This window comes from Oryx dammah, unplaced genomic scaffold (assembly GCF_014754425.2).
Source record: "Oryx dammah isolate SB20612 unplaced genomic scaffold, SCBI_Odam_1.1 HiC_scaffold_18, whole genome shotgun sequence".
Classification (NCBI taxonomy): domain Eukaryota; kingdom Metazoa; phylum Chordata; class Mammalia; order Artiodactyla; family Bovidae; genus Oryx; species Oryx dammah.
In genome coordinates this window covers 9,859,253-9,884,270 of record NW_024070202.1, presented here as the reverse complement: position 1 = coordinate 9,884,270, position 25,018 = coordinate 9,859,253, and the positions used below count along the sequence as shown (strand labels likewise).

The 25,018-nt window shown below is 37.9% G+C and overlaps 1 protein-coding gene across 7 annotated transcripts in view; it reads right to left on the bottom strand.

The window, feature by feature from the left end:
• The window catches only part of AKAP9 (A-kinase anchoring protein 9), a 165,520-nt gene that overhangs the window by 83,472 nt on the left and 57,030 nt on the right, over positions 1-25,018 (bottom strand). For all 7 annotated transcript variants that reach the window (XM_040260254.1, XM_040260256.1, XM_040260257.1 and 4 more), the window contains 8 exons: positions 22,055-22,268; positions 19,970-20,046; positions 17,321-17,459; positions 14,679-14,764; positions 10,070-10,184; positions 9,578-9,776; positions 3,043-3,139; positions 1,990-2,082 (listed from right to left, as the gene is read on the bottom strand). In XM_040260254.1, the coding sequence (XP_040116188.1) occupies positions 1,990-2,082; positions 3,043-3,139; positions 9,578-9,776; positions 10,070-10,184; positions 14,679-14,764; positions 17,321-17,459; positions 19,970-20,046; positions 22,055-22,268 (1,020 nt within the window). The remainder of the gene's footprint in view (positions 1-1,989; positions 2,083-3,042; positions 3,140-9,577; positions 9,777-10,069; positions 10,185-14,678; positions 14,765-17,320; positions 17,460-19,969; positions 20,047-22,054; positions 22,269-25,018) is intronic.

Genomic DNA, 25,018 nt, shown 5'->3' with positions numbered 1-25,018 from the left:
CATTTTAAAAGTCTTTATTGAATTTGTTAGACTGTTGTTTCTGTTTTCTTTCTTTCTTTTTTTTTTTTTTTACTACAAGGCATGTGAGATACAAGCTCGTTGACCAGGGATTGAACCTGAACCCCCTGCACTGGAAGACTTAACCACTGGACTGCCAGAGGCATCCTGGTGCCTCACTGTTCACTTTGAACAAAATTATTCAATTCAAATATGGAAGTGAGTAAGTCCTTATGGCCCACATATTTCCTTGAGTGACCGCCTCATCTAATTTATGTTTAATCTAGTTCTTTATGCATTTCCTGTAAAATCTATCCCTCCTCCTCCACTAAAATGCATATACTCCAGTAGGACTGTTACACTAGAACAGTTTAAATACTATAAAAAACAAGCAAGACAAACCCAGAATCCAGCTATTTCAAAATAAGAACCCAACGGGAATATGCATTTTAAAAGAGAATTCAGGGACAAAGAAATGGAATCAAATGGTATAGTAGGTAGTACACGTGGTATTCAGGAGTTTACAAGAATAGTTCTGGGCACAGCAGCTAAGAGCATCTATAGTCATAAACATCACAGTCACTTCTGTGTTTTATTTGTTGGTTACTTTGGACTCGGATCCAGTACCCTAAGTTCAGCAGTTCCCTAAGCAGGGAAAGGTGACACAGTTTCTACCTGCTAGGTCAGCGGTGCCGGAGAAGGCAATGGCACCCCACTCCAGTATTCTTGCCTGGAAAATCCCACGGATGGAGGAGCCTGGTAGGCTGCAGTCCATGGGGTCACTAAGAGTGGGGCATGACTGAGCGACTTCACTTTCACTTTTCACTTTCATGCACTGGAGAAGGAAATGGCAACCCACTGCAGTGTTCTTGCCTGGATCCCAGGGATGGGGAAGCCTGGTGGGCTGCCGTCTATGGGGTCGCACAGAGTTGGACACGACTGAAGTGACTTAGCAGGTCAGTGGTGCAGAAGCAAGCAGGCTGCAAGCCCCCTAAAGAGGCACCTGGAGGAAGCCTCATGGCCCCCTGGACTCCACGCATCCCCTAGGTCAAGCTCAGGAATGCCACAGTCTACCTCTTGGGCTCTCAGCGGAAGAACCCCACACTTACAGGAGACCACATCTGATCTCCCTTCTGGGGTCCAGACGCGTTTCTGAGCCAAGCTTTTCCAGAATCCATTACTTTGTGGTAAGCAGGAGAGGGATTATCTTCAGTTATACATTCTGCCTGCAGGTGAAAATTCTCTCCACCAAAATTCCCACAAAGCCCAAGGCTCTCTTTCCTGTGGACTATAACAGACTTTTTCCCTCAGGAGAAGGATGAAGGAATGAAGTTGGGTACAGGCTTCCATCAACCCCTAAATAATCCCTATATTTCAGGAAACAGATGTTCCAGATGGCTCACTGGTAAAGAACACGCCTGGTAATAGAGGAGACACAGAGATGTGAGTTTGATCCTTGGGTCGGGAGACCTCCTGGAGGAGGAAATGGCAACCCACTTCAGTGTTCCTGCCTAGAAAATTCCACGGACAGACGAGACTAGCAGGCTACAGTCCATGGGTCGCAAAGAGCAGGACACCACTGAATGACTGAGCATGCATACACATACTGTTTCCCTGGGAGGAGGTAGGCAAAACTAACATTTTAATATAAAAGACCAGCATTTCCTTTCTCATTTCCTATCACACCTTCCACCTTTAAGGAAGGCCAAACTCCTTCCTATGGTGCTACTCACAAGGTAATAAATTTATAATTCCAACAAGTTTCTAACTGCTATTCTACATCAAGAGAAGAATGCTTTTCTCACAGAAAAATTCACAGAACATTCTATTCTAAGGCAACTGTGGATAGTTACAGTATCTGACAACTTAAAGGAGCTATGTGTAAAATTTACAACAAAAACCAGTGCTTTATCATCAATAAAGTCTGTTTTTTTGAAGGCTCAAAGAGAATACAGACAACAATATTATCTTTCAAATAAACTATAAACTTACCTTAGCTACTTCTTCTTCTAATCGTTCTTGGTACTGTTTTTCCAGCAACTTAACCATATTTGTTTCCTTTTTCACTCCAAATTCACCAGAATACTAAATTAAAAAGCAAATATGACATATTTATTTATACTAATTATACAACACTTATTTTTAAACTTTTCTCAAAAGATTTCTATTCTTTAGAAAGTTTCTTAAAAGCTTTAACAAGTAAATAAATTGCTGCTCAATTAAAAGCAACAGTTCTAGTGAATAATTCTACTAAATTAATTGTACTTACTATTGTGAAGTTTATAATGCAAACTGAGAAGCATGCTTACAATTACTAATGTACAGTTCTAGAGTGGGGGAAGAAAAGATACTACTAAAGAACTAAAAATTTACTGAATGAAGCCCAGGGTTTTACAGTTCTGTTTGGGAAAAGTGGCCACACGGGAATATACGCAGTGTTGAGGAGAGGCAAAAGGTGGTTTGGCTAGATGAGATATACTGGAAAAGATGAAGGACTTTTCTATACTGTATGGCCTATGCTAAAAAAAGCCTTATCCAATGTCCTAGCCCTAGCGTATTGAATTTTGGGAATTCCTAAAGAATACTCTAGAGATAGTCTAGTTCAACTTCTCATGGTAGGAAGAAAAGCTGTTTCTCTTTTTTGAAACTAATTTGTTGTAAAGTTCAGGGCACTGAAATTAACTCGCTATACAGCCCATGTTATATAAAACAAGACAAATTTTAAACTAGAATATATTTAGGGGGAAATAAAACCTCTTAATTTTAACTTTTTTGTGTGTTTCCTATGCTATGAAAGTACATCAGGCTTCCAAAGTGGCACTAATGGTAAAAAACCCGTCTGCCAATGCAGGAGACTCGGGTTCAATCCCTGGGTTGGGAAGATCCCCTGGAGGACCCAATGGAAACCCATTTCTTCTGGATCTTTATTCTCATTTTTACTATAAAATAGTTCTCAGCAACTATTTATTGAATAATTATTAAATCACAGACATAAAAATGATAGTAACAAAAATACAACTAGTGTACATAACAGTTTAAAAATACCTCTGTAGCGCCATCAATGTTCTGTTCTGGACAACTTGCTGGGTATGTTGCTTTCTGTACATCAGACTCAGTAATTACCACGGAATCAACAAAGAAGCTAAATATAAACAAAAGAGGATGAAACGATTAGTGTTGTGTGTGAATTTTACTGTTAGTAAATTTATAGCATGCATAAAATGTGTGGTGGGGCAGCAGGGTATTGTAACGTAACTCATTATTTTTGACTAATTTTTTCACTTAAAAGTAAAGCAGCAGAATTACATGAATATTTAACAGATTATCCCTGAATTTTATGCCATTTTATAAAGTCTACAACAAATGTGTGACATGGAGCTGTTTATAAGTATAGATATTTTTTAAAAGTTATCTATGCTATTATCGAGAAAGCAAGTTTATAAAATCTCATTTTTATTAAAAATTTACACACACATGCAGAGTGAAAAAAGTATGGAAGAATACATATCAAAAGTAACAGTGATTGCCTCCTGGAATAGGGGCGTAGTGAGAGTGAGAAACATTCTCAATTTTATTCATAACTACTTCTGAAATGTTTTGTTTTTCATGTATTCATGTATCTTTTGGTATTCACGTCTTTATTCTGTATTGCACTGGGTCACTTCCAAATGTTCACTACTACAAATAATGCTACAATAGAGATCTCATAAATGTATCTCTGCATACATCTATAGATGTTTCTACATGAAAGTTTCAACATGCTGCCATATTTGAAAAAGTTACATTAATTTAATTCCATAATCATACCATTTAAGTATTTTCTCAAAACTTCAACAGAGAGTCTCAACGACCTTAAAACTTTCTTAGAAGATGTATGTCTTTGAGATTATACATTCTTTCAAATAGGAATGTTCGAAAAAGTAGCATTCTTTGTGCTGCTGGCCATAAAAGTTTCTTCTGTTGTGAACTCCCTATACATCTTCTATATTTATGTTAAATTATCGTAAAAACTCATTTTTCTTGTCTTTATTCTCTGCCCTTTCCGGGTTTGTTTATCTTTTTTATCATTTCATCTGTTTGCTTATAGCTTCATGCAAACACTGTTCTGATACTTTGCTTCATGTCTCATTTTCACAGCCCATGAAAGATCCCCAGATTATTTATCCAGCTATAGAGACTCTAAAAAAAAAAAAAATGCTGCCAAGTTCACAATGACTTAACTCTGTAGCTTTATAGCCTTTGAAAATGTTTATCCCAAATTCAAAAAAATAGACTAGCTAAAATCAAATTCACTGTTTCCATCTTATAATTAAGGTCCTAACCTTCCACCTGCATGATTTCTTTACTTATATTAACACATCATAAGCCTTCATATTCTCTAACTCAAACAATACAGGTCATCTTTCCTCTGTTTTGCTCCAAAGATTCCTTACATCCCAACATCTCACAGTCGTCCCTTTATTTCCATTTCCCCCGGAGCCACTGCAAAAAGCATCATTACAGAAATGTGCAGCGATGGGCACTGAAAAATGCCACACACTCATGGCTTTGTACTCCAGCACTTTGGCTGTCTCATCATGTTATATTCCCCAATCACTAAAGAAATTATTGTTCTATGAATAAATATTATTTCAATGATCGGACTGAAGTCTCCTGAGGTAAGTGAAGTGAGGTGTCAGTTGCTCAGTTGTGTCTGACTCTTTCTGACCCCAGGAACTATATAGTTCATGGAATTCTCCAGGTCAAAATACTGGAGAGGGCAGCCGTTCCCTTCTCCAGGAGATCTTCCCAACCCAGGGACTGAACCCAGGTTTTCCGCATTGCAGGCAGATTCTTTACCAGCTGAGCCACCAGGGAAGCCCAAGAATGCTGGAGTGGGCAGCCTATCCCTTCTCCAGGAGATCTTCCTGACCCAAATCAAACTGGTGTCTCTGCATTACAGGCAGATTCTTTACTATCTGAGCTACCAAGGAAGCCCCTTGAGGTAAAGGGTCACTTTACAAACATCTAAAGTTTTCTCCACAACATTTAGCCAAGTCTCTTTCCAGTCACAGGACTGGAAAAGGAAGTTTTCATTCCAATCCCAAAGAAAGGCAATGCCAAAGAATGCTCAAACTACTTCCCAATTGCACTCATCTCACATGCCTGCAAAGTAATGCTCAAAATTCTCCAAGCCAGGCTTCAACAGTATGTGAACCGAGAACTTCCAGATGCTCAAGCTGGATTTAGAAAAGGCAGAGGAACCACAGATACAACTGACAACATCCACTGGATCACAGAAAAAGCAAGAGAGTTTCAGAAAAACATCTATTTCTGCTTTATTGATTACGCCAAAGACTTTGACTCCGTATATCACAACAAGTGGTGGAAAATTCTTCAAGAGATAGGAACACCAGACCACCTTACCTGACTCCTGAGAAACCTGCATGCAGGTCAAGAAGCAACAGTTAAAACTGGACATGGAACAACGGACTGGTTCCAAATAGGGAAAGGAGTGTGTCAAGGCTGTATATTGTCACTCTGCTTATTTGACTTATATGCAGAGTACACCATGAGAAACGCTGGGCTGGATGAAGCACAAGTTGGAATCAAGATTGACGGGAGAAATATCAATAACCTCAGATGACACCACCCTTATGGCAGAAAGTCAAGAGAAACTAAAGAGCCTCTTGATGAAGGTGAAAGAAGAGAGTGAAAAACTTGGCTTAAAACTCAACATTCAGAAAACTAAGATAATGGCATCCAGTCCCATCACTTCATGGCAAATAAATGGGGAAACTATGGAAACAATGAGAGATTTTATATTTTTTGGCTCCAAAATCACTGCAGTCATGAAATTAAAAGACACTTGCTCCTTGGAAGAAAAGCTATGACCAACCCAGATAGCATATTAAAAAGCAGAGACATTACTCTGCCAACAAAGGTACGTCTAGTCAAAGTTATGGATTTTCCAGTAGTCACGTATGAATGTGAGAGCTGGACTATAAAGAAAGCTGAGCATCAAAGAATTGATGCTTTTGAACTGTGGTGTTGGAGAAGACTCTTGAGAGTCCCTTGGACTGCAAGGAGATCAAACCAGTTAGACCTACAGGAAATCAGTCCTGAATATTCACTGGAAGGACTGATGCTGAAGCTGAAGCTCCAATACTTTGGCCACCTGATGGGAATAACCGACTCCTTGAAAAAGATCCTAATGCTGGGAAAGATTGAAGGCAGGAGGAGAAGGGGATGACAGAGGATGAGATGACTGGATGACATCACCAACATGAGTTTGAGCAAGCTCTGGTAGTTTGTGACGGACAGGGAAGCCTGGCGTGCTGCAGTCCATGAGGTCACAAAGAGTTGGACAAGACTGAGCGACTGAACTGACTGACTTTCCAGTCATGGTTTCTTTTAATCCTCATGGTCTTAAGGTAGCTTTTATCCTCAATATTACTTAGACATGGGTTTCAAAGAGGTGGCTCAGTGGTAAAGAATCCACCTGCCAATGCAGAAGATGTGGGTTCAATCCTTGAGTTGGGAAGATCCGCTGCAGAAGGAAATGGCAACCATTCCAATATTCTTGTTGGAGAATCCCATGGACAGAAGAGCCTGGTGGGCTGCAGTCCATGGGGTCACAAAAGGTTGGACACAACTGAGCACAGGACATATTACTTAGAGTTGTTTAAATATCTGCCTAAGATGAAATGGCAGCTCAAGGGTCCAACTCGGAGTCAAATACAGGTTTGTCTGATTCTAAAGCCCATGGCTGTTTCAACTCCATACTATTGCCCCAAGAGGCTTCAAGAATTAAATTACCAAATATTTGTTAAATGAATGACAATTATTTTTCATAAACTATTTCAAGTCTGTATTAGAAGAACAGTATACTCTTTATTCAAAAAGTGCTACAGCTGTTTCCAAATATTTAGTGGTATTTCACAAGAAATAACTTTAATTACACGTTCATAGGAGAGAATATGGCAGTCAATATGGCAGTCACTGGTGGGGTCTGAGAGAAAACTAATGGTTTTGGTTGAAAGGTACTGTTAATACATTTCGATTGTGCATTTCAGAAACTCTGAAAAGCACAATAAGCTCGCAAAAGCCCAAGTGTAGGAACAGCAAAGTAGATCTACTCTTCCAGAGAGCTTCCTTTTCTTCATGCTTCGGAGAGAAAACATCACTAATTAAAGGAAGGCTACTTGAAATACGTTAAATGGTTATGAGTTCTTGTTATTCACCTATTTTCTTTCATATCAAAAAATCTAAAGTAACAGTTTCCAAATGTCAGTCTATGGACCTCCTGCCTCAGAACTATCTTGTTATAAATACAAATGACCAGAATCTATGTCAAAGCTAATGAATCTACTCATGCTTCAAATATGAAATCCAGTAATCTGCAATTTTACGTAGTCAAAAAAGTTTAAATTTCAAAAACCTCCAATGTTTTTGATGCATCGTAAAGTCTGGGAACCAATGACCTCAAATAAAATGGAAGCTTTGTAAGGCTGTGCCAATGTGGGATAAATAATTCCAAAGCCGATATACAGACGCTGAATGAAAGCAGCAGAAGCAGAGTGCTTCCAAAGAAGTGAGGAAACTCAGTGGTTTGTCTTCAACACACACACACAACAAAACACAAAAACTCTGTCTTCAGGTTTCAGTAACAAGTACTTATGGAGACATCAGTCCTAGAGCAGCAGAGCCATGCAGTTAGGTTAAAACTCTGAGGACTTTATAGTGAAGTCGCTCAGTCGTGTCCGACTCTTTGCGACCCTGTGGACTGTAGCCCACCAAGTTCCTCCATCCGTGGGATTCTCCAGGCAAGAATACTGGAGTGGGTTGCCATTTCCTTCTCCAGGGGATCTTTCCGACCCAGGGAATGAACCCGGGTCTCCTGCATTGCGGGCAGACACTTTAACCTCTGAGCCACCAGGGAAGCCCGAGGACTTTATGGAGCTAGTTAAATACTACAACACATTTCCCAACTAAATTATAAGTTGTTCAATCATTTTAACAAATATTTACTGAGCACCAACTATTCATAGGGAATTATTATAGGATTTGGGATACAGGAAATTACATAGACAAAAATTCCCTTAACAAAGTTTGAAGTCCAACACAGGGGACAGATAATATAAACAAATAAATAAACCTTCCCTCCTATCTATCTTATCTATATATATACACACACATATACATATAAATACATATATATATACTTATCTTTATAGTTACATATATATAAAACACACTCCCAGGTGGCTCAGTGGTAAAGCATCTGCCTGCCAAGCAAGGGATGTGGGTTTGATCCCTGGGTTGGTAAGATCCCCTGGAGGAGGAAATTGCAACCCATTCCAGTATTCTTGCCTGGGAAGTCCCATGGACAGAGGAGCCTGGCAGGCTACAGTCCATGGGTTGGACACAGCTTAGTGACTGAACAACAACAAAATATATGTAACATAACATTAATATTGGAGAAGGAAATGGCAACCCACTCCAGTATTCTTGCCTGGAGAATCCCAGGGACGGGGGAACCTGGTGAGCTACAGTATAGAAAAACGAAGCAGGAAACTGATGTGTAGAGTTCTAAGGGGTGATTTTAGTTTGAATTAGGTGAAGAGGACAGGCCCCATGAGAACATGGCACCTGAGCAAACACTCGAAGAGCTGAGTGTGTTGGGCATGCAAATAACCTAGAGAAAGACCAACTCAGGTAGAAGGGACAGCAATGAGAAGAGAGATTCATAAGCAGGAGCATCCCGACAGCTTGAGGATCTCGAGGAGACTATGTGGTATTACAGTAGTAAGGCATAAGCAAGGCAGCAGGACACAGATTCAGAGACAGGACCCAGTAAGTAAGGACCTGGTAAGGCACAGTGAGGACAGGAGGGCACCGGAATAACATGACTTGTCTTAAATTTTAAAAGCAAAGCTTTGGAACTGTAGAGAGCAGACTCCAGGGAAGAGTTAGGATGAAGGCAGTAATCCAAGTGAGACAATTTGATGGCAGGGACTAGGGGCCTGGTGAGAAGTGGTACAGTTTAGATTTGTCTTGGAAATACAGATAACAGGATTCCTCGACAGACTGGAAGTGTGGTTTGAAAGGGGAGTCACCACAGATGGAGTCAGATGGCTGCCGAAGGCGCAGATTTTGAGGGGAAGACTCAGAGTGGGTATTCTGGATGTGGTAAACCCAAGTATTAGACAACCAGGTGGAGAACGTCTAGCTATCACTGGAGTGATCATCTTATATCCTTTGTGTATTGCCCATATCAAAGTAGCCAAAACTAAGCACACAATAAAAAGCAAACGTGCACACTGCCTGGTGTAACTTAGCACATTCATAACAAAGAGCCTCTTTATAAAATAAAGCTGTAATTAATATTCCTATTATAAAATATATCTTGTTTACACTAACCTTTACTTCACACATCTCAGAGATGAAGAATTACCCCCTGTTCATATTTCTTGAGAATGCTACAGCTTGTCTCTTTCAAGCAAAGTTGTGTAAGTTACATTTTTTTCTTAAAACAACCATACTATGACTGCTACTAAACTACAAATACTATTGAATGAACTTAAAGGTTGATGGATACCTTGGCTGAACTGTGGACTCATTAACAGCTTGAAGCCTTTCCTGCAAAGAATGAATCTCTGCCTCATAATTTTCTTCAGTTTCTTTCAATTGCTGCTGCAAAGAGGATACGCGGCTTTCTAATTCTTGAACCTGTCCTTCAAGTTGTTTCGTTTTTTCAGTATCTTGCAGCGTAGATAACTTGCTTTTATGACTAACATCTAAGTTACATGAATAGAAGAAAATACACATTTCAATAAAGATTTCTCAATGAAATACCAAAATATTCATTCTTCTTTGAAAAGATAATGTTTTTTAATAGTATAACTCGGGTATCAATTTAAACTCATATAGACATGATAAGAAAACATGAATCATGTGAATCAAGATCATTTTTTCTATCTTCATGGCAGCAATACCACTACATCTACCAATTTTATGTCTTTTTACTGAAGTCAAATTACTGAACATTTGATACAAAAAAAACACATTACGGTATATAATCCAAATTTACCAATGTCTTGCAAATTGGTCATCTGAGGATGAGTTGATAAAAAGTCTGTTTGCTTTTTTGGCAGGTTCACTTCTGCAAATTCAAGTTTCATATCACGTGCCTGCTGTCTCTTAATCTATGAAAAATAACAGAAGAAAAACAGTGACATAGATACACGACTCAGGCTTGTGGAAACTATACAAAGCAACTTTATCTTTAACAAGGTTTTTGTTTCTCCCCCAAATCACCCGTAACAGTACCATTCTGATACAGATATTTTCCCTTCCATGTTCTTCCACACTCTGACACAGTGACTCACCACATTCCCTTCACAGGGACTGAAATTCTATTACTAAATATAATGTTCTTTCATATCTAGAAGGAATTTGATCTAACTATAAAAACAGGAGCCACACAGAATTTTGGTACAACGTTCATAACAATATTTAAAACATGACTTAAATCTTTGAAATTTCAATTCATACAGAGTAAATTTTATATTATGAATACTTGATAACATATCTGCTAGTAATCTCCGAATGTAACCTACATACAGTCAGGTAGCTGACAAATGTGTGCCACTCTTTATACAAAAGGAAGGAAACACCAAGAACAGGTAAACCTCAGCTTCCTTCCTTAACCACTAAACTAGGCAGCAATCTGTCAGATGTGCATGCGTATTACCTAAGTCATTCCTCAACTATTTAATTCTCAGTCTACCATGTGGCAAGCACTGTGACAAGGGAGAGTAAGAATATAAAATCAGTGGGAAAAACGCACACACATATACACAGCACATCTGCCCTCACAGAATTTATCAACTAACTGGAGAAGTAAAATTAAATAATTCACAATACATTAAACTGTAACATGTGACTAAAGGGTGATAACAGAAGAGATGGTCAGGGGTCTGATGGAGGAAGTGAAATTTGGTTTGGGCCCCCATCATTTTGGTCAATGATTAGGAAAGGTTCCAAGGAAGGCAGAGTAGGAGCATTCATGAAAGGGTGGCCTGCTATCAGTGGTGAACACAATGGTCCTGAGGGACAGGGGACACTGTGTATGCTAGGGGAAGAAGGCAGACATAGACGAAAGAGCACCCTGGAAGCAAGGTGACAGTGTGGATTTGCTATACAGGGTGAACAAAGAATTCTGCAGATGGAGGTGAGCACCAGGATAAAATGTTTTTCCCAAGAAGGCCATTTCAGTTGGTACTACTTTCATCAAATCCTCTACCTGACTCCTAACCCCATGTACATTTCCACCAAGAATCTTGCCTCCAGCTTTCCAGAGAAAATAAAGCCCATCAGGTAAATACTTCAGTTTTCAGCTCTACCTTTTAATGCTATCAATTCATTCAGCAAACGCACAGTAAACCTTTATCATGTGCTAAACAAAGCACTGTGCTAAGAGGAAATGAAAATCAAGAGAAGACTTCCTGACTTCGAAGGATGTAGGGGGGTTTAGCCTGGGGGACATATCACATGTCATCACAACTGCATACACCATAATTAGTGGATCAAGTAGAGATTCTTGGTGACTGTAAGTGGGTGGGCAAAACCGACAATGAAGGCTTTAAAAGCCACAGAACTACAGTTACATAAATTAAGGGAAGAAAATATTCTAAGAGAAGAACTAATACTACAAAATTTTAAAAAAAAGTAGATTTAAGAAATTGGGCTTCCCTTGTTATTCAGTCAGTAAAGAATCTGCCTGCAGTGCAGGAAACCTGGGTTTGAATCCTGGGTCGGGAAGATCCTTTGGAGAAGGAAATGGCAACCCACTCCAGTATTCTTGCCTGGAGAATCCCAAGGAAGAGGAGCCTGAGGGGCTGCTGTCCATGGGGTCGCAAAGAATTGGGGATGACTGAGCAACACTTACTTACTTACTTAGCTGAAGGTACACTGAGTACCTGTTTATACCTAAGGTGGTAACATAGAGATCTGACTTTCACTCCTGGCTACAGAAGTATTCTTTTGGGTACCAAACAGTTTTTCTTGTATTTTTTTTTTCCCTAATTGCTTCCTAATTAGAAAAAAAATTTTTTTTTAAATTTTTAATCCTTCCCAATATTTAAAAAGGCAAAAAGACTTCACATAAGATTTGATCACAAAATCGATGAACTGAAAGAATAAACACTAGGCCCCATTCCTACATGTGACAGCATGTGAAGCTGAGCAGCCTCTGTCCCCTTTAAATGAAGTATGTTTTCTCCAGGTTTCACTTTCCCAGCTTTCGCCTGGCCTTCTTTATTTTTTTTATGAGCTGAGCTCAGGTAGGCATTTACGTTTATGATCTCTGATATACACCTCTCCTCTTTCCCCGGGACTCAATTAAAATGACAATGAATCTGTAAAAGATAAATCCATGATAAACCAAAAAATGAAAGAGACCAGCAGATTTCAACAGAAAGGGTGGCAGAATAGTGATTAAGCAAGAAGGAAGGGGGAAACAGCGGCCTAAAGCACACCTGAGGGGAGCCGCAGGTAGAGGAGACAGTTAACTCGCCTAGCAGAACCCTAGAAAGACCCCAGGCGCAGAGAGATCAATGACAGGCAGAGATCAGAAAAGGAATATATCAACCCTTAACTAATCACAGCACAGCCTTTTCTGCTGACCCAGCCTGGTAGACGTCTGGTGGTAGGTAAAGTTTTTCTAAAGAGAAACTGAAAGAAGTGTCTGGGGAGAACTAAGGAGCTGAGTGTGGGTGTCTGTTCCAGAGCAGGCTCCCACACTCCAGCACCAGGGAAGGGACACCTGTGACTCATCAAAAGAAACCGTTTCCCACTCACTGTCTTCAGAGGAAAGAGGCAAAATGACAAACATCACTGTAGTTACTTGTTTACTGCAAGTCCTCCTACACTATTTAGTAGTTTCAACTATGTACTGTCATCAGGAAAAGCAACACATTTTTAAAAGAAAGAAAGAAAACAACGAAGGAAGGTAAGAAAGCAGAAAGGACATTTGATGATTAAGAATTCACTGGTAACTTTTGCTAAAGAAAGTTCAGCGAAGCATGAGCTGGGAGCTTGTTTACAGGTGGGCAGAAGAGATAGCAAGAGGTAGGAAACTGCAATCTCTTATTTCCTTCAAATAATATGGCAATGAAGGAAAGAGAACCACAAAGAAAGTACCGGATTCAGGGAAAATTGGTTATGCTCTGAACAGTGGAGGCAAGAGGAATATGCAAGGCAAATGAAGGACAGAAACAGACAAACAAAGAACCTGAAAATAAATACAGAAGGGACGGAAGAAACAGGCTACCAATCTTAGAGGAGGTGGAAGGGGATGTTAATGGAAGCACAGAAAATAAGTTAACCTTGGTTGTGAAAAGGGACAACTTCTTCTGAGATAGAGAAAAATAAATTAGGGTATTTTCACGTTTAAAGAAATGCATATTGGTCTATAGGTAGCAAGGTGAGACAGCTTATAATTGTTAAGTTTAATACCAAAAAATGGGAAACAAGGCTACATGTGAAGGAAAAAAAAGGGGAGTAGAAATGGAAAGCTGACTTTATAACTAGGGAAGTTTTAAAGTTAGGTAGTGTCTACTGAGGAGACTATGAGAGAATGAATGACCACATAAAAGAACTGTCAGCGACAGTCAGAGACCATGACTCTGCAGAGTCACCAAGCCGTATCACCATCTCATTTTTAACCAGCCCTCATAAACCCAAGCATGAGTGGAGAAAAAGGGCCTCAAGAGGTAGGATAAGGGCAGCAGAAAAACAAGAAATCTAGACTACAAAGAGTACTGGTATGAAAGTTGTACAATGATTCTGAATAGGGTTAAATATTCTAGCTATGAATGGAAGGAAAAAGAAAAGTAGCAATGGTAGAGAAAGGTAGAAGTAAAGAAGGGCTTTTAGCCTATCTGCCTGTCCTCCTCAAAGTTATCTGGAAGATACTGAAATAGGTTTACATGTTTTATACAAGACTGAATAAGGTTGTGCTTTAATGGCACAGAAAGAGAAAGAAAGAGGGGAAAAGGAGGAGGGGAAGAAAAAGAGGAAACAGAAAGAATTTTAGCCAGAGTATCCCTCATCAGCAATATAACTTTCAATCAGTTACATCCTTCAACTCTGTCCAAATATTTTAACACAATGACGTGAAAAAGTACCCAAATAAGCAAACAGAGATTTTTCTGGTACTTTTTTCATACAACATGAGGATTACAATACTTAATCTTTGCTAATATATGTCATTTTTCTGAAATAGCTAATAAATTATATGATGCCTCCAAACTCTCTTATATAGCTTTTTATGCACACATTTCTAAATATACATAACATGATGTAAAACTAATTAGCTATGTTCTAAACAGCTAATTATTATTATTTTTTTTTAAAAGAGACTCACTGCTTTAAAAAACGTTATTATGTCAAATTAAATGCAACTGTTTAACAAAGTTCACAATTTGACATTTTATAAATATTTTAACTTTATCTTGATTTTAAAAGCTCCCTAAAGGGGTAAAGACTCCCTCAGCTTACTGATACTATAAATATATGTCACTTTCCCCTAATTTTCTTTTCATGTTTACTCATTTTAGAAATTTTCGGTTGATAAAGTAACTCACAAAATAGCAGGTAATACAAGAAATGCAAACATTATTACACATTTTCCATACTTTACTTAATCGTGATTGAAGTACCACGAGTCTGCTGTATGCTTCTGCTGCTTTGCTGAGAAGAGTTTGCATATTTTCTTGAAAATCTAAATGATAAAAAATTATAATAATTTCACTTATAGTAAAAGTCTGCTTCTTTCAATAAGCATTATTCATCTATTCATAACTTAAAAAAAATCCCCTGCTGGAAGTAAAATTCATGTATTTAGCAACAAAAATCTCATTAATGTGGAACACATGCTACAAAGATTAACAATTTTATATCAAAATATGATAACTTCTATTGGCATTCATTAATTTGTACACATTTGTTCATTATTCATACCAATGAACAAGGGTAGGAAACATTTGTGAAGGGATCAGTTCAGCTCAGTCACACAGTCATGTCCGACTCTTTGCAACCCCATGGACTGCAGCATGCCAGGCTTCCCTGCCTATTACCAACTCCTAGAGCTTGCTCAAACTCATATCCATTGAGTCGGTGATGCCACCCAACCATCTCATCCTCTGTCGTCACATTATCCTCCTGCCTTCAATCTTTCTCAGCATCAGGGTCTTCTCCCATAAGTCAGTTCCTCTCATCAGGTGGCCAAAGTATTGGAGCTTCAGCTTCAGCATCAGTCCTTCCAATGAACATTCAGGACTGATTTCCTTTAGGATTGATTGGTTTGATCTCCTTGCAGTCCAAGGGACTCTCAAGAGCCTTCAACACCACAGTTCAAAAGCATCAATTCTTCAGTGCTCAGCTTTCTTTATGGTTCAACTCTCGCATGTGTACATGACTCCTGGAAAAACTGTAACTCTGATTAGATGGACCTTTGTCAACAAAGTAATATCTCTGCTTTATGCAGTCTAGGTTGGTCATAGCTTTTCTTCCAAGGAGCAAGCATCTTTTAATACCATAGCTGCAATCACCATCTGCAATGATTTTGGAGCCCAAGAAAAGAAAGTCTGTCACTGTTTCCATTGTTTCCCCATCTATTTGCCACAAAGTGATGGGACCAGATGCCATGATCTTCGTTTTTTTGGGTGTTGAGTTTTAAGTCAGCTTTTTCACTCTCCTCTTTCACTTTGATCAAGAGGCGCTTTAGATTCTTTTTGTTTCCTGCCATAAGGGTGATGTTATCTGTATATCTGAGGTTATTGATATTTCTCCTGGCAATCTTGATTCCAGCTTGTGCTTCATCCAGCCCAGCATTTCTCATGACGTACTGGTGGCTCAGATGGTAAAGCATCTGCCTACAATGCGGGAGACCTAGGTTCAATCCCTAGGTTGGGAAGATCTCCTGGAGAAGGAAATGGCAGCCCACTCCAGTACTCTTGCCCGGAAAATCCCATGGACGGAGGAGCCTGGTAGGCTACAGCCCATGGGGTCGCAAAGAATCAGACGTGACTAAGTGACTTCACTTTGACTGTGTCTGCATAGAAGTTAAATTAGCAGGGTGACAATATACAGCCTTGACATACTCCTTTTCCAATTTGGAACCAGTCTGTTGTTCCATGTCCAGTTCTAAATGCTGCTTCTTGACCTGCACACAGATTTCTCAGGAGGCAGGTCAGGTGGTCTGGTATTCCCATCTCTTTAAGAATTTTCTAGTTTGTTGTATTCCACACAGTCAAAGGATTTGGTGTAGTCAATGAAGCAGAAATTTTTCTGGAACTCTCTTGCTTTTTCTGTGATCTAACAGATGTTGGCAATTTGATCTCTGGTTCCTCTGCCTTTTCTAAATCCAGCTTGAACATCTGGAGTTCTCACTTCACATAGTGTTGAAGCCTGGCTTGGAGAATTTTGAGCATTACTTTGCTAGCATATGAGATGAGTGCAATTGTGGAGTAGTTTGAACATTCTTTGGCGTTGCCTTTCTTTGGGGTTGGAATGAAAACTGACCTTTTCCAGTCCTGTAGGCAATGCTGAGTTTTCCAAATTTGCTGACATATTGAGTGCAGCACTTTAACAGCATCATCTTTTAGGATCTGAAATAGCTCAACCAAAATTCCATCACCTCCATTAGCTCTGTTCATAGTGATGCTTCCTAAGGCCCACTTGACTTGGCATTCCAGGATGTCTGCTGTAGGTGAGTGATCACACCATCATGATTATCTGGGTCATTAGAGCTTTTTTGTATAGTTCTGTGTATTCTTGCCATGTCTTCTTAATATCTTCTGCTTCAGTTAGGTCCATACTGTTTCAATAGCAAACAGTTATGTTTGCTATTTTGAGACTGCACGTTGTAAAAATGAACTAATATAGGATTTCTATTAATAAAGATAACTGAATGTCTTCTTATTCTTTTTATAAAAATAAACCCCTGACATAAACTTATTCAACAAATACAATGACTTTTAAAGATTTGGATCTATGGTATAAAATTAAGAATTATAGTGAGGAAAAGATGGAAATAGAGGAACAGAGGATAAAGAGGCAAGAAAATTTGTAGACAGCTTTGGTTTTCATCATAATTACTGCATTCTAAAACTAAAAATGTACATTAAAGGTAAGATTTCATGAACCTGAAAAAAGATGCTGAGATAAACTCAAATCAGCTAAGTGATTAAATCAGGAATTAATGGAAATAGTTTATCATCAATTCATTTAAGAAAATTAAATACTCTGTTCAACAATGCAGTAAAGCCTTTATTACCTTGGACTTCACATCTATAATCTTGCAATCCCAGTTCTTGATTTTCAGAAGTGTGAACACCAGAAGTCTCTTTCTCTTCTCCATTTACTTCACATTTTAAAGCAGGAGTATAATGTTCACCATGGACACTGCAAAAAGTCTGTCGACAATAAAATTAGGTATTTTATGGAATTAAAGTTTTGATTTCTGCCTCTAGAGATTATTAAACATTATTTCCTATGTGCAAAACACAGTCAAAATGTCACAGGAAAAATCAGTAAGAAAACACTTCCATGTATCAAATCCATCTGCAAAAGAATAAACAAATCTAAATCTTTCTCTCTCCACATGCAAGACATGAATTCTTCTCACATCAGGAAAATATGACATCCTTCATTATAATATATATCAAATATATATGTCTAAACTATAATATTTTTATTTCTTCCTAATAATGAATATATACTTTACCACTTTTAGTATGAATTCTATACAGATATTCCCTCTGTAATGTCAACTACCCATGAAAAAAGGTGAAAAAATGAGGGCAAAAGTTCAAAAATGATGACTAGAAAGTAGTGTATAAATTCTACAGAAATTATAATATATAAAGTAGGAGATCACATTCACAGACTTTACCACAAGAGAATATTATTCATGGTTTATACACAGAAGAAAATAAAAAATATTTGACATTTATTCTGGTTTTTCTCCTGAGCAATGGACACGTCTATCATTACTTATAAACAATATATACCACATAATCACCTGACAAGCCTAAAGAAGTTTCTAAGTAAGTCTCACGTTTGCACCTCATGCAATTGGAAATAACAATCAACAACTTCTAGACCTAACCAATTTGTTTACTGTTGCTATTTCTTGAGATTTGCCTAAAAGTGAAACTATACTGTTAATTGACTTTATTAAATTTCCAACATAGTTTCTAAGGTAGAATTTTATCATAAATTAATTCAGGTTGGTAGAAACCTGAATGATCAGCCACTTTACAAATAAAGCAAAAGACTCAGAAAGATGAAGTAACTAGTACATAGTAACATCAGTGATTAGGGACAAAATCAGATTCATGATGTACTACAAGGGACCTCTCCATTACAACAAGCTGATTTTTGTTTCAACTTGAGATTAGGGGTCAGGTAAAGACACTACTAGAAGAAAAAAATTTTATATAAAGTCAGCTTATAAATGAACTATTATGACTTTGGAGAAGGAAATGGCAGCCCACTCCACTACTCTTGCCTGGAGAATGCCATGGACAGAGGAGCCTGGTAGCTAAAGTCCATGGGGTCACAAAGAGTCAGACATGACTGAGTGACTAACACACACACACTATGACTTGGGCCCACTTTATATTTACAGACCATCAACAGTGGACATGAAAAGGCAATGCCTGAACCTGTCAGCAGAGTGGAGGCCCTTAGTGTGGATATTCCTGACTTTCTTATGTTTTTTTGAACACTGTTTCTGAACTATTCCACAGGTAACTAGAACCAGTAAGGCAGCTCTACCTTCCCAACTAATATCACCCTCCCTACCCCTTCCAATTATAAATACACTGGCTGAGATGGAAAGCTGTGTCAAGCCTAGGCGTGGATGTTAAATTTGGAAATATTTCAAATATCCAGGAAAAAGTTCATCTATTACCTAGCTATAATAAATACTAATATTGTCATATTACATCCATATTTTAAAAAATTGAATATTACATACAGATTTAAAGATTTCTGAGTTAAGTACTGCTTATCTATTTCATTCACCTCTCTGTCCAGAGGTGATTATCTAACATGCATGTTTTTATACTTTTTCCTTTTGAGATTTACTGATGGAACAAAGACACTCTTGTAATGAACATATCTGGCTGTGCACACATGTGAACCTAAGTAGAAGGAAATGTTGGACTGTGTGACGTACATAAACTCAACAATATACCTTGACAATCTGCTTCTCAAGATGGTACACTCCCACCAGGGGTACAGAAGTTCTGTTTCACCTGATCTTCACAAATATGATTATAGTTGGTATACTTAGTTTTTAGATTTGACAATCTACAGTGTGAAATACTGTCTCATTAGTCATGTGGAAGACGCCCAGCTAAGTCATCAAATTCATTCAACCACCAAAGTGGGCAGGAGTGGGAAACAGGCCCGCTTAAGGCTCTATTGGTCTGCTCTTTAAAATTAGGCAAATCTTCTGTAGAATCTACTACTGAGATAATTCACCTACATTTCTTTTGTTTCAAACTGATTATCAGGAAAACATTTAAATACTTATTTTAAACTTAAAAACTCAGGAATATTTTCTAAATACAGTTCTGAAGTAAGACTGTTCAGTTCAGTCGCTCAGTCATGTCCGACTCTTTGCGACCCCATGAACCGCAGCACACCAGGCCTCCCTATCCATCACCAACTCTGAGAGTCCACCCAAACCCATGTCCATTGAGTTGGTGATGCCATCCAACCATCTCATCCTCTGTCATCCCTTCTTTTCCCACACTCAATCTTTCCCAGCATCAGGGTCTTTTCAAATGAGTCAGCTCTCCACATCAGTAAGATTGTAGGGAAAAGTAATTTGGATGATTCTGCTAAATCAAAATAGCAGTAACTTAAAATTTAGCATTTCTTGTCTAAAAGTACTTTTTAACTAATGTCTTACCTGTGTAAAATGAGAACATTCTTCAGATACTGCCTTGTGAAGTTTTCCAATAAGCATTTGTAAAGGCTTCACTTCACCTAACAGAATAGGTAGTGCATTAAAAATGTTCAATTTACACGCTTAGAAACTATTTTCATATTTAATTGACATCAACTGGAAGCTTCCTGGGAATAAGATTAGTTTTAAGTTCTTTATTTCTTTCAATGTTATTTTGTACTGCTCAGTGTTAACTGCATAAGATAATTTGTAGGATTTTCAATTTACATCCCACAAAATGGTACAAAGCAGTGATGTACAATTTTTTTGCACTACAATCCAATACAAGAACTGTTATCACACAGCATAACCCATCTGAGCCACCAGGGAAGCTAGTCTACATATATTCACCCATATAAAACTGAAACAAAATGTCACAAATATTTATTCTTTCTACATCCTATGAACTCCAATATTTTTTGTTCTACTCTATTATTAAAAACAAAACAAAACAAACAAACAAAAAAACCCTGGTCATTACTCACTGAACTAACTTCATCACCCATTAATGGACCCACTAGTTAACTTGTAGTGTGAAACACTACAGATTCTATCTGAAGAGGATACCAATACAAAACAACATATGCTTAAAATCTTATTCAATTCAAACCCAAAGAATTCCTTTTTCCTGAAGTGAAAAAGGATTATATTCTTACTTAAGCCACGCTTTAAACTCTACTGTTCAAAAGAAGAATTCCAAACTTATGAACCATTTCATTCATAAAGGTAGATCTGTCAAGAATGGAGGTCTAAAGATACCTTGAACAGAGAAAGTCTAATTAATTGAATAACTGAATAATTATTAAAGATAAAAGTTAACCGTGACTAGTCTTCCACTTAAGGTTCCTTCAACATTGTTGCTGACACAGTGCCATCTTAGTCTTTTTGCTCACTCTACAGAGTTCCAAGGAGTCTCATTCTTGTCCTTGGCCTCAAATGATCTCTTGACTTACAAATCTTTATCTTAAACTTCCCCCTTATGTTTCAGCCTTTTTTCCATTGCATACTAGGTATCACTTTTCCAAAGTCATCAAGTATTTTCAACTCAATGTTCCAAGCTAAATACACTACTTTTTCCACAAATCTACTCCTCTCGTGACTGGAGTCACCATCAATCCAATTACTCAAACTAGACACTCAGGGATCATTCTCAATTCCTCCCCCTTACTGCTAATACTAACTGCAGATTACAACCCACCTCTTTCACTCAAACTTTTCTTTCAATGACATTTTAGCTCAACATCTTAATGTTAACAGAATAACTGCCAAAGCTGCTTAACTGGTCTTTCCATCACTTATCAGTTCAGTTCAGTTCAGTCGCTCAGTCATGTCCAACTCTTTGTGACCCCATGGACTGCAGCACAACAGGCTTCCCTGACCATCACCAACTCCCAGAGTTTACTCAAACTCATGTCCATTGAGTCCATCACTTATCACCTCCCTTAATTTGCTCCAGTGATGTCATCTTAAAATAAAAATCTTACTGTGTTCCTCTATTTGAAATCCTGCATCCCTACAACCAACAGCATAAAGAGTAAACATGTTTTGGTCAAGGTATATGAAACCTTTTCTGATCAAGCTTCTGACAATCTTTATCCCTCACTACTTTTGCACACACCTTGAACTCTCAATTCTCCAAAATGGATGTCATCTCTCACATCTCTAAATTTAAGACTCAAGATCCTTTCCTAAAATTCCAACCTCCCTACTCCTGCCTACTGTCTCACTCTTCCAGGAAGTACTAGACTTTTCTCCTCTCTCCCTCCATTCTTTCTGTTTATTCTTCCATTATAGAAAATTTCCTATTGTTTTCTAAGAGTTTATTTTATATTGCTTTTCCACAGGACTGTTGATTTCTTGGGGAAAATAATTCAGTGATTTTTAAACTTCTCAAGCACTTACACGAACAGTCTATGATTGTATGAACAAATGAGTCTAGAACTGGGAACTCCCAGTCATGTTCCTCCATGGGGTCTAAGTCAAGAACAGAATCACGAAATGGTGGGCTCTAAGTGATACTTACTTAGAATTTTGTTAGAAACCATTTACCTGTTTCTTGTGTTTTTATATTCTGTAGCTCTAGCTGGTGTATTTTCTGAAGTTCCTTGATCTTTTCCTCTTGAGCAGAAATAAGCTCCTGTTTAAGACTGCAAAGAGCTTTATGTTTTTCATTCTCCATATATTCGCGAACCTGATCCACATGAGTTGAATAGACCAGAGACAGGCATATACGTTGGGCTTCCATCTGGAGCCTTAAATCATTCTTAAAGTGAATTAATGTGCAAGTTAGAAAAATTTAAAATGACTGATCAAATAATTTAACTTATTTTTGCATATACCCATTACGGGTGGGGGGGGGAATAAATGAAATTATAAACTATAATTGAGTTAGAAAATAATTAAATTAAACGTCACTTTTCTTACATGAAATTAGTTTCTCATTCAGTCTGTTCCACTGACCTAGGAACAACTTTTTCAAGGAAAATAACAATATTTTCATCACTTCCTGGTAAAGTTTGACATTTGGTAATGTTAGGATGGCCTGATCTTTCATTTTTGTTCAAAAATAGCATTTTTAAACAAATATGGGCTTTCCTGGTGGCTCAGCTGGTAAAGAATCCACCTGCAATGTGGGAGACCCGGGTTCGATTCCTAGGTTGGGAAAACCCCCCTGGAGAAGGGAACAGCTACCCACTCCAGTATTCTGGCCTGGAGAGTCCACGGGGTCACAAAAAGTCAGACACAACTGAGTGACTTTTAATAAACAAATATAGAGAAATGCAAATAATAATGAAATAAACACTTAGGTACACATATCACAAAGTAATAAATACATTTTATCTTTGTTATTCATTTATCTCCTATAATTTTGGTTCAGAAATGAAATAGAGATAAAACCTAATCTATCATGTTCCCATTCTTCCTTCGCCAGAGGCCACCATATTATAAATCTGATCATAAATTTGCTGCAAATCCAGTTCACTTCTTACACTCTCATTTCTCAATCCATCTATAAACAGTGCATATATTTTACGTTTTTAAGAATTTACATAAATGGTGCAAAATGGCATTTATTTTGCAAACTACTCTTCTCATTCAATATGCTTCTGAGATCTTTCCATGTAGATACACATAAATTTATTTTAACTTGGTGCTATATATATGAATATTACAATTTGTTCGTTTCCTTTTTGGAGATCAAATCGATTATTTCAAATTTTAGATATTTTAAAAAATGCTGCAATAAATTCTTATATATATGCCCTTGTACATATATGATAATGTTTCTGTAATGCACATGTGTGCTAAGTCGCGCCAGTCATATCTGACTCTCTGCAATCCTACGGACTGTAGCCTGCCAGGCTCCTCTGTCCATGGGATTCTTCAGGCAAGAATACTGGAGTGGGTCGCTATGTCCTCTTCAAGGGGATCTTCTTGACCCAGGGTTCAAATCCGTGTCTCGTGCCTCTTGTCTCTTGCATTGGCAGGCAGGTTCTTTACCAATAGCACCTCCTTGGAAGCCCTTCTCTATTGTAGTGATTCTCAAAACTGTAGCCCAAATCAAAATCACTTGGAGTGCTTATTAAAACAGATTTCTGGGCCCCTAACCCCAAGCTTCTACTTAAAGAGGCCTGGTGTGAGCCCTAGAATTTGAATTTTAACCTGTTTTCAAGTGATGCTGACACTGCTGGTTAGGGACCACACGCACTGCCCGTGGAAACGTAAATGCTACATGGTGGACCATGTATATTGCATCAGTATCAGATTTTAGCAAAATTTCTTATGCAATTACACAATTTTACAGATATATTTAATAATGTAGGTGAATACTCATCTCCCCACATCCTCATCACACTTCTTATTGTGAACCTTATTTTGTCAAACTGATAGGTATAAAATGTTATTTCACTGTTATACCAATTTATAATGTTGAAAGCGTCTTTTCATGTTTATTAGCCAATTAGTAGAAGTATTTCTGTGGCTGCAGTATTATTTCTAAGCACATTTAGATTGCTCTTTGGTGTTACTGTTGTGTAAACTGTTGCTCAATTTCTTCATGAGCTTCCTTCCATAAACACACATCTTCACTGTTCTCCCCATCACTAAGGGGGTTTGTCTTGGCAGTGATGTGTATGTCAGGGACAGCTTTTGCGTTTGTCTCTGTTTACTTTATAGAAGTTAACATCAAGGAGATGGTATCTAAATGTCACTGAAAGTGTCTTCAGTTAGAAAAAAATAATCGTTTTAGTGAGAAAGATCTGACCATTTTGACAACTTCAAATTTGGGTCCTCTCCTAGTAATGCCTTAAAAAATTTTTTTAAATGATCTTTTGACATTTTTAGGAGTGATAAAATTAAACCTAATTATGATTTTGAAAACAATTTCAGATATTTAACAAAGCATTAACAGTTATATAAGTAGAACTTAACTATTTTGGTTATTAAAATGTAAAATCTGATATAAGATCATAAATATGAGTACATTTATTAACAAGTAGAAAGAAAAAACTTTCCAAGGGCTTCCTACTATATAGAGAATAAAATTACAGCTTCTTACAAAGTCTGTAAGGCTCTCCAAGATCTGGTCTTTTCCTTCTTCACTCTTTTTCTTCCACTCTCTTTCCCTCAAACTCAACCAAACAGGTCTTTATTCTGTTCCTCAAACTTATCCCTGCTATCGCAGTTGCTCTAATTTCCCTGTGGTAGACTCCTCACTGTCATTCAGATGGCAGTTCAGATGTCAGTTCCTCCTAGACCTTTCCTGACCACCTTACCCACCATTCTCTATCACATTATCTCTTTTATTTTCTTTATAAAACATCACTATTTCTTAACTCTTCTACTTACTTCCTCATTTACTATCTGCCTCCCTCACTAAAATATATGCCCTGTGAGAGCTAGAACCAATTCTTACTCTTGTTCACCACTGTATTATTACCTGGCAAGAGACTCTATAAATACTTGTTTAGAAATGAAGAAACACACATAAAGCTCTAGTTAACACCATTATAC